The sequence below is a fragment of the Physella acuta genome, unplaced genomic scaffold, assembly GCF_028476545.2.
Source record: "Physella acuta isolate Inbredline_101_S28 unplaced genomic scaffold, ASM2847654v3 ptg001942l, whole genome shotgun sequence".
Taxonomy (NCBI): domain Eukaryota; kingdom Metazoa; phylum Mollusca; class Gastropoda; family Physidae; genus Physella; species Physella acuta.
The window spans coordinates 57,194-75,252 of NW_026733447.1; the positions used below are offsets into that span (position 1 = coordinate 57,194).

The 18,059-nt window shown below is 39.3% G+C and overlaps 1 protein-coding gene across 1 annotated transcript; it reads right to left on the minus strand.

The window, feature by feature from the left end:
• Positions 1 to 1,284: 1,284 nt before the first annotated feature.
• Positions 1,285 to 5,913, minus strand: LOC131931313 (SAM pointed domain-containing Ets transcription factor). Its single transcript, XM_059288062.1, has 6 exons — positions 5,678 to 5,913; positions 4,640 to 4,725; positions 3,221 to 3,776; positions 2,913 to 3,119; positions 2,564 to 2,755; positions 1,285 to 2,454 (listed from the first exon to the last, which is right to left on the minus strand). The coding sequence occupies exons 1-6, from the start codon at positions 5,688 to 5,690 to the stop codon at positions 2,096 to 2,098; spliced, it is 1,413 nt and encodes a 470-aa protein (XP_059144045.1). The 5' UTR covers positions 5,691 to 5,913; the 3' UTR covers positions 1,285 to 2,095.
• Positions 5,914 to 18,059: the final 12,146 nt, after the last annotated feature.

Consider the following 18,059-nt stretch of genomic DNA (forward strand, 5'->3'; position numbering starts at 1 on the left):
GTTTAAATCCCCCCCCCCCCCCCCCCGCCCTTATCTTGGATAAAGTTTGAAAGAGGTTTTTGCCGGTCGACGTTTCTTAAGGGTATTTATTTTACATTGTCAAGGTAGAAAGTAGTTAAATCTGTATGTATTGCCGTTTTTAACTCCTTTGTCGATTATTCAAAGCTGCAACTTAAAAAGAGCTTTTACATCTTTTTTCCTACCAACATTTTTTTAAAGCACTAATAGGCCGAGAATTTTCCTGGGGTCCCAGTCCACCATTGCTTCGATCAACTTCATTTCGCGAGAATGTTTTTTACAAATACTAGACCTTAGTCTTAGTGTTTCTTCCAGACTATTTTCATCGGGGGGGGGGGGGCACTTGATATTTTGGGGGGGGGGGGGGGGGCGGTCAACATTTTCCGGGGGGAGGGGGGCGGACACTGGTAAAAGTATATGTATCTATATAAATTCCATGTTGTTCGGGGGGGGGGGGGGGGCGGAAGACTTTCTGCGAAGAGATGCATGGAAGAAACTCTGCTTAGTCTACACACATTTTACAATTAGAACAAGATTATATTTATAAAAAAAAATATTTATTCAGTATAAAATATCTTGGCATAGAAAAAGCCGTAGCTTTAGATGTTGGAAGTAAATAAAACGACGTGATAGTAGGCATATTTACAGTACTCTAGTAGTAATTAATTGGTCTCAGTATCAGTGTTTTCATCATCCTAAGTCGATAGCCTGGTTATGGCATAAATTAATTAAAGCTATTTTTTAATTAAACGACAGTAGTTGAAGAAAGTCTCATATATATCTAAAACATTTTAAAAGGTTATTGCACATATTAAAAATAAATCTGATTCTTTGTGATACGTTCCGATATCGGATGTTCTGTTAAAAAACTGCATCGAGTGCTAGGACAGGGTTTTTTCCAAAAGATGTGAAGATTGAATACCACTGTTAGGGAATGTTCTCTGTAATCTAGAGAACCAATGTTCACATCTCATTCGAGGCGTCAATGTTCAAATGTGACAAGATTAAAAACAAATTAAGGACAAATAGAACCATTAGGCTTTACAATTTGAATCAGATCGCGTTGCCGATATGTGCAAAGCACACAATGCATACTCAGTATCAAAATGTAGGTTTTAGGCGGCTTTATATTCTCATCTTTAAATTAATAATGGATTTTTGTATGCACTTTGGCATTTTGAAAACATTGCAAACAAAAGAGATGGGGGGAGGGGGGTTGACTAGCTGACCAGCAGCAGTTGAGTAAACAAGAAACAAAGCTGTCATCTCTTAAACATCAACATTTTTGCTTTCGCGCATGAATCAAGTATCAAATAAATGCATATTTATATTGTTTCTAGATCTATGTACAATAGAAGATGATACATAATATATTTTAAGTTCACGTTATTTTTGGATAGAATTCCTTTAGGGCAGAAAATCAATGAATATAAGAGTAAATGTTTCACCAATGATACACTGCTAAAAAAAAGTTGATTTTTAAAAATATATTTAACAATTTTAAATAACGATTTTGGACAGCTTAAAATTAATCCAACTCTTAGGATTGGCTTGCTTGCTTGATGTAAAAAAAAAGAAGACTGTGAGGAATTCTATAAAAGAGAAAGTATAGCTATAAACATAAAATAATCTCCATCAGGATATGTACAACTTTAAGAAAGCCACTTGTAATGCTGCACTTTAAAAAAAATATATATAGACGTCTAGTTACACGAAAAAAATCGGAGAATTTTAAACATAACAAGTTGGTAGCCAGCCAGATAATGTTTTAAGTACAGAATAAATATCTGCTTTTAATAGCATGCCTAGGCTTATAAACGCCTCATTGTTTTGGTCTTTAAGAGCCCATTTTAATCTGGTCAAAATGTTTTGAACGTTTCTCTGGGACAAAACAAATGTAGGCCTATGTTTGAAAGTTCTTGTCTGGTTCTCCTCACAACCATTCTCTCCATACAGACACTTACGGATCTCTCATCCAGTGCTAGGGTTACTTGCTGGATTACAAGGATCAGAGTCTGGCCGGGGACAAGACAGTCACCAACAATTACATAGCAGCTGTTGGATAGCTTTCATTTCTTCACAAATAGCCAGCACAAAATTGGTAGACTAGTCGCTTGGACTGCTCTGTTTTTTTAATGATTCCCTTCTTATAGTACTGCCTTACAGAGCGACTTAGTTTGTCGTAGTTCATTGCTGGTCTGTTCTTCCTGCTGCCCCATAAGTGGGCCACCTTTTTGGAATCTTCAATCTTGAAAATACCAGCAGGTCTATCCACCCATCGGATACAGTCTGAGTGATTCTCGTTAGACAGGAGAAGCTCTTTCAAGAATTGCCATAGATGTATCGTCTGCTTATGACCTCGACCGCTAGGAACCTTATTTATCGTTTTAGTGAAATGTTCATGGCTTGTAAACACTGGGGATTTCCTTGGGTGAGCTGAAAAGGGAAAGAAAGGTTCAGTTCAGTTCATCTTTCGTTATTATGAAATAGTTTCAATTCGTTAAAGGAGGAGGTGGTTTATCATTCTTAAAAGTTGAAATCTTACCGTAAAATGGCTCGTCATCACTGTGATCCGAGTGGGTGGAGATCGTACTGTCATGGCTACTGCTGGTGCTGGGGGCGGGAGAGACACTGGTCTTCACATAGGTGGGCTCGCTGCTGGTCTCGTGGTAACAGTGGCGGCCTGCCAAGGTGGGGATATCACAAGGGAGGTAGTTGCTTGGGAAAAAATTGTTGGCTACATGGGGGGGGGGGAGATTTTTAAAAATTAAATCAAATACAGTTAGAAAACATGACATCCCATCAAATAACAAAATCTTGATTACGTCATTAATCGAGAGAGAGAGAGAGAGAGAGAGAGAGAGAGCCTGCAGCAGCAGTGATGTCTTACTCACCAGCTTTCCACAGCTCCAGTTCGTTGTATAAGAAGACACCCGTCTGACCAAAGAGGCTTGACAGGTCGGCTTTCTTGAGGCTGCACAGTTGCTGACCATCACACGAGCTAAGTTTATGGCAGACCTGGGCCACTGAGTGCAGGCTATTCTTGTTACAGACCCACTGGACAAATGTTTGCACGTCATTTCGGCTCCACAGGTAAGGATCTGCATTAGGTCAAACTTCAGTGAAAACTGGCATATGACAAGACACAGTTTTTTCTTACAACTAAGGACTTGCATTAAGTATAAGTCAAGCGGGTACTTACCGAATGGAATGTTAAGTTTATCTGAGTCATTTCGAATGTCATTGTGCATTTTTAAAACCGCTTCTTCTAGCGGTACTTCAAGAGGGTTTGGTTCCTCCATTAAAAACGGTAATTTTCCGCTACTTGAATATGGGTCAAGGACATCATAAAATTTCTGCTTATCAAGGTCAATGTACTCTAAGCTGTGGTCATTTGAACTTTCACCGTTACTGTTTTCTGTGACCACACATCCGCTTGTTCCAGATTCATGGATGTAATTGTAGGAATTTGTTCTAGATGTGGACAAGAACTGAGGGGGGCTGGGCAACACGGGGGTGAGGAGGGTTGAGGAACTGAAACAAGAGCTGGGGGAAGCCCTGTTGGTCAGAAAGTCAGTATGTTCATGATTGTAACTTGCGTCTGGACTGAAGATGGTAGACAAGAAGTTGTCAGGTGCCACTTTGTCATGTGCCCCACTAGAGTTAAACATGGCGTCCATGTACGGGCACTCTTGGTTATCCTCGCTCTCTGTTTTGATTTCTGATTTTATCAATTTTTCAAAACTCGGCTGGGGAACCTGAAAGTAAACAACATTTACTTTAACACATAGAAAAATTGTCTCAAGATAGTTTTAAATTAATAAATGAATGGATCAGCTTTATCATAGCTGTCTCAGACTCCAGCGGCCTGGCGAGAGAGTTCAGGACGTTTGGCTGACGTCGATAAACTGAAAAAAACTGTCCAATGACGCCAAAATGTTCACGCGCCACCAACGGCGATCTGGGACGGTACACCTGTGGGGACATCAAAGCTCGCATTCCATATCGGACATCAAATTACGTCGGCCTAGCCGCATGAAAACAAAGAGAGCTTCAACTAGTGGCCACTGGAGCGTGAAATTGTTTCCCAGCTACACTCATCTTACTGCACCAGGGGAGCTAAGTTGTGTCAAGTGAAGGCACAATAAAAAATTGAAGAAAAAAAAAAATAGAATCTTGTTCAAATGCCTTCCAACAACTGCGGCATTTGAAGCAGTTAGATGTTTGATTTAAGCTACATGATGTATCCAAGTACAAAGGACTGCGGCAAACTTAATAACCCGGGCACGTACTGCAATCACAGGTAACATCACACGACACACCGGCTACTGGTAATCTCTAAACAATCACAGGTAACATCACACGACACACCGGCTACTGGTAATCTCTAAACAATCACAGGTAACATCACACGACACACCGGCTACTGGTAATCTCTAAACAATCACAGGTAACATCCCACGACACACCAGCTACTGGTAATCTCTAAATCCAAGTGCACGCTAAAAAAAAAGTCTTTGTTTTCTTTGACGTACACTAAAGAACCTGACATCTTGTTCTACCAAATACTGAGCATTTTTCAGCTTTTTAAAATTACCTTCTAAAAGAATGAGTGACTCACCTGCTGATCATAGTTAATATCCTCATCAGATGCATGTTGTTCTAAATTTTTAGCAAGACTTTGATATTGTTCGATAAACGTAAAACCTAGGAGTTTAAAAAGTACGAATTAGAAACTGAAATACTTGAAACGTGACCGTCATATAAAGTAACCTTCAAATAAGAAACAGAAATATTCGAAGAGTGACCGTCATATAAAGTAACCTTCAAATAAGAAACAGAAATATTCGAAGAGTGACCGTCATATAAAGTAACCTTCAAATAAGAAACAGAATTATTCGAAGAGTGACCGTCATATAAAGTAACCTTCAAATAAGAAACAGAAATATTCGAAGAGTGAACGTCATATAAAGTAACCTTCAAATAAGAAATAGAAATGTTCGAAGAGTGAACGTCATATAAAGTAACCTTCAAATGAGAAACAGAAATATTCGAAGAGTGAACGTCATATAAAGTAACCTTCAAATGAGAAACAGAAATATTCGAAGAGTGAACGTCATATAAAGTAACCTTCAAATAAGAAATAGAAATATTCGAAGAGTGAACGTCATATAAAGTAACCTTCAAATAAGAAACAGAAATATTCGAAGAGTGAACGTCATATAAAGTAACCTTCAAATAAGAAACAGAAATATTCGAAGAGTGAACGTCACATTTAATATACAGAATACAGAGGAGAACAAGAAATATTTAAAATAATTAATATCACTAATAAAATACTATTAAGAAACAGAAATACTTAAACAGTTAACAATATTAACATCATACAAAAAAAAAACACAAATATTCTAGTAGTGAAAGTCACATCTATAAAGTATAAATAAGAAACAAAAATCTACTAAATAATGAACACCGCAATTAATAAAAAGAGTTTCCAAACATTTTTAAAAATTGTTTGGAAAGTATTATTACTGCACAAAACCTTACGTCCAAAACAACACATACCGTGTTACGATTACAACGATATGAGCACATCTAAAGTCATTAACAACATAAAACAATCAAATAGAATTGTGTATGTCCAGTCTTCAAATCTTACCTGCTGCGGGCATTCTGCTGTGTACACTATTTAGATTATGTTTTAAATCCACAATGCCACAAAGTTATTTAAGCTCCCTCTTAAATGAATAGTTCAAACGTGAGTGTAATAATCCATTCAGTATCACGCTCGTTAAGTCAAATTCTGTGTGTCCAATGTATAAGTTCTAATCTAGTTCTAGGTCCAATAGAGGAACAGTGCTGGGTATAAACACTTGTTTACTAGAGAATGTGCGGGATACCACGATATATACTTGCTCCAAATTTTTCTCGGAATACAATCCCACTTTGAGGCTGAGGTTCTGATAAGGTACTTCTTGAAAAGAAATGTATTTTTATACAACAATCGTTATTAACTTTTGTAAAAAAAAATAACATATAATAATATATGTATGTTCTGTTTTCGATTTGTGGTATATACTGGAAGTACAAACTTATTTTTAATTTCTGACATTTGTTTTTCACTTAACAGTACCCCGATAAAAATAAATCGAAGGAGAAACCAGGTCATCCAACGCATTGAAAACATTTTATCATTGGTTAGTTCTCGACCAATGATAAAAACCCAAATCTAACCTATATTTTATTTTTATCGACACTTTAATTCCCACAGACTTGTATCGTGATTTAGATTGTACGATAACCAAGTTGAAAAAAAGCGTTGTAGATCTACCTACTTATACCCACACTGAATGGGTTGGCTAAAAATAAAATAAATTGAAAACAAATCTATCAAATTATTACCAACTATATTGAACACATTAATTTAATGATATATTGATCTTTATGTCACAATCACAGTGATGGTAATGTTTCTGATGATGATAGGTTACGCGTAAAGTTATAGTATAGTTATCCTCGATAATACGTAAACTATTATGTCAACTCCATCTAAATAATGTGGACACTTATAAATGCAAGATAGTGTTATTTAAAAAAATATTTTTAGTGCTACTTGATTTATGTTGGTTCATATATATATATATATATATATATATATATATATATATATATATATATATATATATATATATATATATATATATAAGATTGTGTTATATTGGTAATTACACCCTAAGAGATTACACTCTATACAGCTTTATCCACAGCCTACCTCCTTCCCTCCCGTCTGTTCAATCCAACCCCCCCCCCCCCCCCTGCCCCGCCCCTCTAGGGAAGCTTCTCAAAAGCACGAATGACACTTTACTTTGTCCAGGTAGTAAAATTTGTTAACCTTTTGATCTAAACCTAATGCGAGGCCATCTATAAATAACATCCGCCAACGCCGCCTAAAATTAGGAAATCTTTGTCTTCGTGGATTCTTAGAAATAATAAATTCCATATCGAGTTACGTAGTTCTAAATATGTACATACCCACCCCTACTCCTGTTTTTACCGTATTCTTTACTGAATATTTGAAAAGTACCCCTACTTTTGAGTCCATTAGTTCATTTAGTGCAACTACCTTTAATGCTTAGTACAGCAGATGATATCCATTTTGAACATACACCCAACCCTTTAGTGCAACTACTAACAATCATTACAGTAACAGCATACACTACTAATGCCCTAAACATTAAAACAGAGCCAGACACCAATACTCTCAGAACATTATTACACTCACAGACACTACTACAATAATAGTAATTAATAGCCACCACATATATTTTTAATGGGACCATTTTACAGTTTTTATTTATTGAGAATTAAAACAATCGTGTAACAGGAGTTAAACTAATGCACATATAATCAAAGAAAAAAACAATTGGGAAATGAAAGACAAAATCGTTCATTATAAAAGTATCTACTGCTTAACGTCCACACCTTTAAAGTTGATAAACAAAAAAGCGTTGACCAAAAGGGAAATACCCTTCTTAGGGACTTTCCCTACTTTATTATTCATCCTGCGATTGGTTGAGGCCGATGCGCTGGGGTGGTTCAGTGCTTGACACAGAGTTCCCTAGTGACATGCGATAAAATCACCAGTCTCCTAACGTGAAGCTACAAACTCAAGTAGCTTGGCCTGGAGAAATACAAGATTAGTCAACTGTTAAAAAACTAAATCGTACAGAAATCTATTTCAAATGACATATGAATTCGCTAAGAAAGACGTTTTAAATGTTAGACCAACATATTTAATATTTGAATAAATTTGAAAAAAAAAGGATCTTAGGTTGTACTAGCAGGTACAACAGGTTTTTGTCTTAGGTGCTTGCTGGTGGTGTGTTGGGTTCAAATAAGGTCTAAACAAACTAGCTATAACAATACCATTTTTTTAAAAACTTTAATAAGAGGGCACTTTAAGTACAAAATCTGGCTCCTAATGAAATCGTCGTATGCTGGTCGAGTGCAAGATCCGCTCAAAGATCCCAATTTTAAATATGACAGTTCGTGTTTCCATAATTGTTCTAAGATGTATTTTTACAATTTACTGTCTTTTTTTAAATTGAGCCACAAGGCTGTCATGTCTGCAAGCTATAGATAGCCATTTTACTATCTTTCTACTCAATTTTTTATTTAAATTACATAGAATTAAAGATGCACATTGCATTCAAGAAGGTAGACCCTGCTTGTATTTTAACAAGCAGTTTATATTCCGTCTAAAAGGTCACTTTATGAACATCCTTGCACGCGACATACCTGTTTGCTAGAAAATTGTTTTCGCTTGGGCTTTCCGAATTCTTTCTTCGGAAATTCCCGTACACAGCCATTGATTGAAATTGTATTTGTATCCTGGATTTTTTTTTAATTGTGTCACGGGATGTTTTTTTTTTTAAATTAATAAAGTCATATGAGTGACTCAGTAGGTTTTTAATTACACGTAGCGCTCCTTAATATATATGTTAATGTTGTTATGGGCCAGCCATTTCTTTATGTTTGGGGGGGTGGGGTGGGGGTATTATGTTAGTAGACTCTGTGATCAGTTTACTAATGTAACCAGTGGCGGTATATATATAAAAAGTATGAGGCGGGTGCAAATCGAAAGTTTGAGGGGGAGGGGGGGTGCAAATCGAAAGTCTGAGGGGGGGTGCAAATCGAAAGTTTGAGGGGGGGGGGGGTGCAAATCGAAAGTTTGAGGGGGGGGGGGTGTAAATCGAAAGTTTGAAGGGGGGTGCAAATCGAAAGTTTTGTCCTCGGGTAAAAATGGAACCCCCCCCCCCCCCCTTGAGACGATCCTGGCTACGCCACTGAATGTAACGATCAGAAAAGCACGGACATATAGGTTTTTTTTTCTCCTGCCTCTCCCTTCCCACCCCTCTATCCCCGTCCAAATACAAGCAGACCTCAAATATCTTGTGGCAAGTAAGTAATTTTCATGACGTTTGACGTCATATTACCTAGAATCACCCCCTTATTTCCTAGTAATTTCTAAGAGAAAAATCCTGCCTGGTCACTCCCCCCCCCCCCCCACCACACATCAATCAGGTAACCTTCACTGGCCAGGTAAACTGGCAGGCTAATCTGTGCGTTTGCCAGATATTCTGTTCATATATTTGGTTTGTTAAGCTGTCTACTTGTATCTGTAAGCTATCTGTTCATATATTTGGTTTGGTAAGCTGTCTACTTGTATCTGTAAGCTATCTGTTTATTTTGGTTTGTTAAGCTGTCTACTTGTATCTGTAAGCTATCTGTTTGTTTATTTTGGTTTGTTAAGCTGTCTACTTGTATCTGTAAGCTATCTGTTTGTTTATTTTGGTTTGTTAAGCTGTCTACTTGTATCTGTAAGCTATCTGTTTGTTTATTTTGGTTTGTTAAAAGCTGTCTACTTGTATCTGTAAGCTATCTGTTTGTTTATTTTGGTTTGGTAAGCTGTCTACTTGTATCTATAAGCTATCTGTTTGTTTATTTTGGTTTGTTAAGCTGTCTACTTGTATCTGTAAGCTATCTGTTTGTTTATTTTGGTTTGGTAAGCTGTCTACTTGTATCTATAAGCTATCTGTTTATTTTGGTTTGTTAAGCTGTCTACTTGTATCTGTAAGCTATCTGTTTATTTTAGCTAGTTAAGCATAAAGCAAAAACCGTCAGTGATAAGTAGCTAGACGAAAGTAAAGTCGATACACCTGTAGTGGACTCGGACCTGTACTAGCTGTTGGTTAACGAAGGCACCTATTTTATTGTCGGCGTGCGTATTAAACGCGCCCGATTCGATTTAGTGAATTGTTATAGTAGCCCTATTGCACTTTTTAAAACGAACTTTGCACAATAGCGCTCACAGGAAAACCCGGGGCACCAAATTGCACCCTTACTCAATTTAGTGAACAACAATAATACCCCATCTTATCCACTATTTAAAACGAACGCGGGCGCCAAAAATCGCACCCTGCCCCTGCGAAATTTCATTTTTTTTCCGCAGATACCTCCCCTGACGTATTCTTATCAACCCCTCAAAGTTTCATGTCTCTCGGATGAACGGTGTAAAACTGCATCCTTTATTTATTTTAATATACTGTATAGCGAGGAAAATGTAATCGCACCCTGCCGGGGCGTCGTCACCTCTGAGAAACTGAAATTGTTTAAAGTAGAAACCTCCCCTGGAGTCAGTGGCTTAGCTAGGCGAGGGCGGGTGGGACGACCGCGACGGGCGCCGACACTAAGGGGATGCCAAAAGGGGTAGAGAAATTAATTAAAAAGCTTTTAAGTTGAAGTATTGAATTATACACAGTCAAAGTTAGGAAAATAATCGACAACAAGCTTTACACACTGATTTAACCGTTTTTTATATCATTTTTGTTGCACCAAAATCGTACCGGATAAAATCTGGTAAGAAGCGCCACAAACCTTTCCAACTGGGATGGGGGGGGGGCGCTTTTTCACAGACAGGAATAACTATAAATACAAATGGGATGGAGGGGGAGCAAAATTGGTAGTCCGCTACAGGCGCCGAAATAGGTCGCTACGCCTCTACCTGGAGTATTCTCATCAACTCCCCAAAGTTTAATGGCGATCGGATGAAAGTTGTAATAATGCATAAAAGACAAACAAATAAACCCACATACGAACTTTGATTTTTATATATATATATATATATATATATATATATATATATATATATATATATATATATATATATATATATATATATGTGTGTGTGTGTGTGTGTGTGTGTGTGTTATGCAACCATTTTCATAAACATCTTTTAAAAACGAAAATGAGCTTTAAAAAGATAACTTTGATTTTCACCTTCTACATTTCTAATCGAATTGATTTTGAAATAGGCGCAATTCAGTGTTTCTTCCAGACTTTTATCTCCGGGGGGGGGGGGGGGGGCACTTGAAATTTTCGGGGGGGGGGGGGGGTGTGGCGGTAAACTTTCTTCGGGGGGGGGGGGGGGGGCGGACACTGTTAAAAGTATATATTTTCTATATAAATTATATAAATTTCATTTCATCGTCCTGAATGACATATATAAACTGGCTAGATGTATTCTGTGCCATTCGTGATCTCCTTTAGATGTAGTGGGAAATTTGAGCTGCAAATATTTCTTCTTAATTGAGAATTTTGTTTAAAAACTAAATGATTAACAATCAAGCATTGGTTTATCAGAAACGGTTTCCTCCGCTAAAAGATAATAAGCAGGATGTTGCCAGCGTTTGAGATTTGTAACAAATGAATTGCCTTTTGCACGTGTTCATTATACATAATAGAAAAATAATTTAAAAAATACAAACAACATCTTTCTAAAAAATTGGCGTCATCAAACGGTTGAGGAAATTGGATCTCTAACGCGGTCTTTATCTGCTTTTAATTCATTCATGCTAGATTCATTTATATCTTATTTGTACGTGTGCTTGTTCATTGGATGACTCGACCTGTTGCGATTCTTACTTTCAAAAATCAGTAGGTAGTCAGGTGGTACAAGAACAGCTGTATATCTTTGTATATTGTTGGAACTGGTCAAATCAAGTGGTTAGATCTTAAAGCAGGGTATACTTATATTGTTGGAACTGGTCAAATCAAGTGGTTAGATCTTAAAGCAGGGTATACTTATATTGTTGGAACTGGTCAAATCAAGTGGTTAGATCCTAAAGCAGGTGTATACTTATATTGTTGGAACTGGTCAAATCAAGTGGTTAGATCCTAAAGCAGGTGTATACTTATATTGTTGGAACTGGTCAAATCAAGTGGTTAGATCCTAAAGCAGGTGTATACTTATATTGTTGGAACTGGTCAAATCAAGTGGTTAGATCCTAAAGCAGGTGTATACTTATATTGTTGGAACTGGTCAAATCAAGTGGTTAGATCCTAAAGCAGGTGTATACTTATATTGTTGGAACTGGTCAAATCAAGTGGTTAGATCCTAAAGCAGGTGTATACTTATATTGTTGGAACTGGTCAAATCAAGTGGTTAGATCCTAAAGCAGGTGTATACCTCTAAGGACAACTTCTAACGTAACATATGTTAGCAACCTAGCAAAATCTTGTTATAATCTGGTAATAGCCGTGTAACCCTACGATATTTTTGTTCACTACCTACAATTAATTCTTATCATCACACAGACCAACACGAACGTATATTTTAATGCTTGCTGCTTGTGACGTCAGAGGGAAAAACGGAAGGTGCGCCATAAGTGTACAATGTGCCATTTTGATTTATGTCTTGGTTTCATTAGGTAAATAGCTTGTTATCTTTGGTGCACTGAATGCCCCCTAATCTAGGCCAGGTAGAGGAGAGAGTTTGGTTGCAAAAATGTTTCATCTGATTTCTTCTTCTGATTCTAAAGATATCATTTGAAGCGTGACCTTATTTTAAAATACCCTCTGCGTCAAATCTTTCGATGTAGGCTACACACAATTAAAGTAAAAAAAAACATTTAAGAGACAAACAAGTTAAAAGTTTGATTTACCAGCAGATAGTCGAAAAGTAACGCTTCAGTGGCCCAGATGTAAACACGATTTGTGTGGCCCAGATGCAAACACGATTTGTGGGGCCCAGATGTAAACATGATTTGTGGGGCCCAGATGTAAACATGATTTGTGGGGCCCAGATGTAAACATGATTTGTGGGGCCCAGATGTAAACACGATTTGTGGGGCCCAGATGTAAACACGATTTGTGGGGCCCAGATGTAAACACGATTTGTGGGGCCCAGATGTAAACATGATTTGTGGCGCCCAGATGTAAACATGATTTGTGGGGCCCAGATGTAAACATGATTTGTGGGGCCCAGATGTAAACACGATTTGTGGGGCCCAGATGTAAACACGATTTGTGGGGCCCAGATGTAAACATGATTTGTGGGGCCCAGATGTAAACATGATTTGTGGGGCCCAGATGTAAACACGATTTGTGGGGCCCAGATGTAAACATGATTTGTGGGGCCCAGATGTAAACATGCTTTGTGGGGCCCAGATGTAAACATGATTTGTGGGGCCCAGATGTAAACACGATTTGTGGGGCCCAGATGTAAACACGATTTGTGGGGCCCAGATGTAAACATGATTTGTGGGGCCCAGATGTAAACACGATTTGTGGGGCCCAGATGTAAACATGATTTGTGGGGCCCAGATGTAAACACGATTTGTGGGGCCCAGATGTAAACACGATTTGTGGGGCCCAGATGTAAACATGATTTGTGTGGCCCAGATGTAAACATGATTTGTGGGGCCCAGATGTAAACACGATTTGTGGGGCCCAGATGTAAACACGATTTGTGGGGCCCAGATGTAAACATGATTTGTGGGGCCCAGATGTAAACATGATTTGTGGGGCCCAGATGTAAACACGATTTGTGGGGCCCAGATGTAAACATGATTTGTGTGGCCCAGATGTAAACACGATTTGTGGGGCCCAGATGTAAACATGATTTGTGGGGCCCAGATGTAAACATGATTTGTGTGGCCCAGATGTAAACATGATTTGTGGGGCCCAGATGTAAACACGATTTGTGGGGCCCAGATGTAAACACGATTTGTGGGGCCCAGATGTAAACATGATTTGTGGGGCCCAGATGTAAACATGATTTGTGGGGCCCAGATGTAAACACGATTTGTGGGGCCCAGATGTAAACACGATTTGTGGGGCCCAGATGTAAACATGATTTGTGGGGCCCAGATGTAAACACGATTTGTGGGGCCCAGATGTAAACACGATTTGTGGGGCCCAGATGTAAACATGATTTGTGGGGCCCAGATGTAAACACGATTTGTGGGGCCCAGATGTAAACACGATTTGTGGGGCCCAGATGTAAACATGATTTGTGGGGCCCAGATGTAAACACGATTTGTGGGGCCCAGATGTAAACATTATTTGTGGGGCCCAGATGTAAACATGATTTGTGTGGCCCAGATGTAAACATGATTTGTGGGGCCCAGATGTAAACATGATTTGTGGGGCCCAGATGTAAACATGATTTGTGGGGCCCAGATGTAAACACGATTTGTGGGGCCCAGATGTAAACATGATTTGTGGGGCCCAGATGTAAACATGATTTGTGGGGCCCAGATGTAAACATGATTTGTGGGGCCCAGATGTAAACATGATTTGTGGGGCCCAGATGTAAACATGATTTGTGGGGCCCAGATAATAGACACGACAGCAGCTGGCAACCATATGCTAGATAACAAGAGAGACCACAACAGTCACAACAATAGATCTACATCCACCAATGTGGTAGTGAACATAGATCCACATCCACCAATCGGGTAGTGAACATCTACATCCACCTATCGGGTAGTGAACATCTACATCCACCAATCGGGTAGTGAACATAGATCTACATCCACCAATGTGGTAGTGAACATAGATCTACATCCACCAATCGGGTAGTGAACATCTACATCCACCAATCGGGTAGTGAACATCTACATCCACCAATCAAGTAGTGAACATAGATCTACATCCACCAATGTGGTAGTGAACATAGATCTACATCCACCAATCGGGTAGTGAACATCTGCATCCACCAATCGGGTAGTGAACATTACATCCACCAATCGGGTAGTGAACATAGATCTACATCCACCAATCAGGTAGTGAACATCTACATCCACCAATCAGGTAGCGAACATCTACATCCACCAATCAGGTAGTGAACATAGATCTACATCCACCAATCGGTTAGTGAACATCTACATCCACCAATCAGGTAGTGAACATCTACATCCACTAATCAGGTAGTGAACATAGATCTACATCCACCAATGTGGTAGTGAACATCTATATCCACCAATCAGGTAGTGAACATGGATCTACATCCACCAATCGGGTAGTGAACATCTACATCCACCAATCGGGTAGTGAACATAGATCTACATCCACCAATCAGGTAGTGAACATCTACATCCACCAATTAGGTAGTGAACAAAGATCTACATCCACCAATCAGGTAGTGAACATAGATCTACATCCACCAATCAGGTAGTGAACATCTACATCCACCAATCAGGTAGTGAACATAGATCTACATCCACCAATCAGGTAGTGAACATCTACATCCACCAATCGAGTAGTGAATATCTACAACCACCAGTCAGGTAGTGAACATAGATCTACATCCACCAGTCGGGTAGTGAACATCTACATCCACCAATCAGGTAGTGAACATCTACATCCACCAATCAGGTAGTGAACAAAGATCTACATCCACCAATCAGGTAGTGAACAAAGATCTACATCCACCAATCAGGTAGCGAACATCTACATCCACCAATCAGGTAGTGAACAAAGATCTACATCCACCAATCAGGTAGTGAACAAAGATCTACATCCACCAATCAAAAGTCACGAGCTAGACGGATGTCCCGCCATCGACACAGCCCTTCTCTTGAGATGCTGACGTCACTGGCCCCACTTTGAACGACATTCCGGATGTTTAGAAAACAATTGACAAAATGCTTATTGAAATGACGTCAAGAAAAGTTGACAAAGCTAAATATTGTTAACTGTTAAACACGCTATATTTAATTTTCCACGATATAAAAAACAAAACAAGCTAAAGAGCTTTAAAACTACCGTCGGTTGTTTTTTTTTCTCCGTTCTAATGTTCAGTGGTCAACTGGTTAGTCATCGTGTGGGCTAATTGGGTTATTTTGATGAAAGTTAATTAAATGAAATGACAATGCACTTATTTATTTTTGTTAACAATTGTATGTTAAAAGAATGTATGAAATGACTATCGATTAGGTAAAATCAATGTGTATCGAAGGTGCTACAGGTTAGCTGGTACCGTCTAGTTGGTACAGTCCAGTTGGTACAGTCCAGTTGGTACAGTCCAGTTGTTACAGTCCAGTTGTTACAATCCAGTTGGTACAGTCCAGTTGGTACAGTCCAGTTGTTACAGTCCAGTTGTTACAGTCCAGTTGGTACAGTCCAGTTGTTACAGTCCAGTTGTTACAGTCCAGTTGTTACAGTCCAGTTGTTACAGTCCAGTTGGTACAGTCCAGTTGGTACAGTCCAGTTGTTACAGTCCAGTTGTTACAGTCCAGTTGGTACAGTCCAGTTGTTACAGTCCAGTTGTTACAGTCCAGTTGGTACAGTCCAGTTGTTACAATCCAGTTGGTACAGTCCAGTTGTTACAGTCCAGTTGTTACAGTCCAGTTGGTACAGTCCAGTTGTTACAGTCCAGTTGTTACAATCCAGTTGTTACAGTCCAGTTGTTACAGTCCAGTTGGTACAGTTTAGATGGTACAGTCTAGTTGGTACAGTCCAGTTGTTACAGTCCAGTTGTTACAATCCAGTTGTTACAGTCCAGTTGTTACAGTCCAGTTGTTACAGTCCAGTTGTTGCAGTCCAGTTGGTACAGTCTAGTTGTTGCAGTCCAGTTGGTACAGTCCAGTTGTTACAATCCAGTTGGTACAGTCCAGATGTTACAGTCCAGTTGGTACAGTCCAGTTGGTACAGTCCAGTTGTTACAGTCCAGTTGGTACAGTCCAGTTGGTACAGTCCAGTTGGTATAGTTTAGATGGTACAGTCTACTTGGTACAGTCCAGTTGTTACAGTCCAGTTGTTACAGTCCAGTTGGTACAGTCCAGTTGTTACAGTCCAGTTGTTACAGTCCAGTTGGTACAGTCCAGTTGGTACAGTCCAGTTGTTACAGTCCAGTTGTTACAGTCCAGTTGTTACAATCCAGTTGGTACAGTCCAGTTGGTACAGTCCAGTTGTTACAGTCCAGTTGGTACAGTCCAGTTGTTACAGTCCAGTTGTTACAGTCCAGTTGGTACAGTTTAGATGGTGCAGTCTAGTTGGTACAGTCCAGTTGTTACAGTCCAGTTGGTACAGTCCGGTTGTTACAGTCCAGTTGTTACAGTCCAGTTGTTACAGTCCAGTTGGTACAGTTTAGATGGTACAGTCTAGTTGGTACAGTCCAGTTGTTACAGTCCAGTTGTTACAGTCCAGTTGTTACAATCCAGTTGGTACAGTCCAGTTGGTACAGTCCAGTTGTTACAGTCCAGTTGGTACAGTCCAGTTGTTACAGTCCAGTTGTTACAGTCCAGTTGGTACAGTTTAGATGGTACAGTCTAGTTGGTACAGTCCAGTTGTTACAGTCCAGTTGTTACAGTCCAGTTGTTACAGTCCAGTTGTTACAGTCCAGTTGGTACAGTTTAGATGGTACAGTCTAGTTGGTACAGTCCAGTTGTTACAGTCCAGTTGTTACAGTCCAGTTGTTACAGTCCAGTTGTTACAGTCCAGTTGTTACAGTCCAGTTGGTACAGTTTAGATGGTACAGTCTAGTTGGTACAGTCCAGTTGTTACAGTCCAGTTGTTACAGTCCAGTTGGTACAGTCCAGTTGTTACAGTCCAGTTGTTACAGTCCAGTTGGTACAGTCCAGTTGTTACAGTCCAGTTGTTACAGTCCAGTTGGTACAGTCCAGTTGTTACAGTCCAGTTGTTACAGTCCAGTTGTTACAGTCCAGTTGTTACAATCCAGTTGGTACAGTCCAGTTGTTACAATCCAGTTGGTACAGTCCAGTTGTTACAGTCCAGTTGTTACAGTCCAGTTGTTACAGTCCAGTTGTTACAGTCCAGTTGGTACAGTTTAGATGGTACAGTCTAGTTGGTACAGTCCAGTTGTTACAGTCCAGTTGTTACAATCCAGTTGTTACAGTCCAGTTGTTGCAGTCCAGTTGGTACAGTCTAGTTGTTGCAGTCCAGTTGGTACAGTCCAGTTGTTACAATCCAGTTGGTACAGTCCAGATGTTACAGTCCAGTTGGTACAGTCCAGTTGGTACAGTCCAGTTGTTACAGTCCAGTTGGTACAGTCCAGTTGGTACAGTCCAGTTGGTATAGTTTAGATGGTACAGTCTACTTGGTACAGTCCAGTTGTTACAGTCCAGTTGTTACAGTCCAGTTGGTACAGTCCAGTTGTTACAGTCCAGTTGTTACAGTCCAGTTGGTACAGTCCAGTTGGTACAGTCCAGTTGTTACAGTCCAGTTGTTACAGTCCA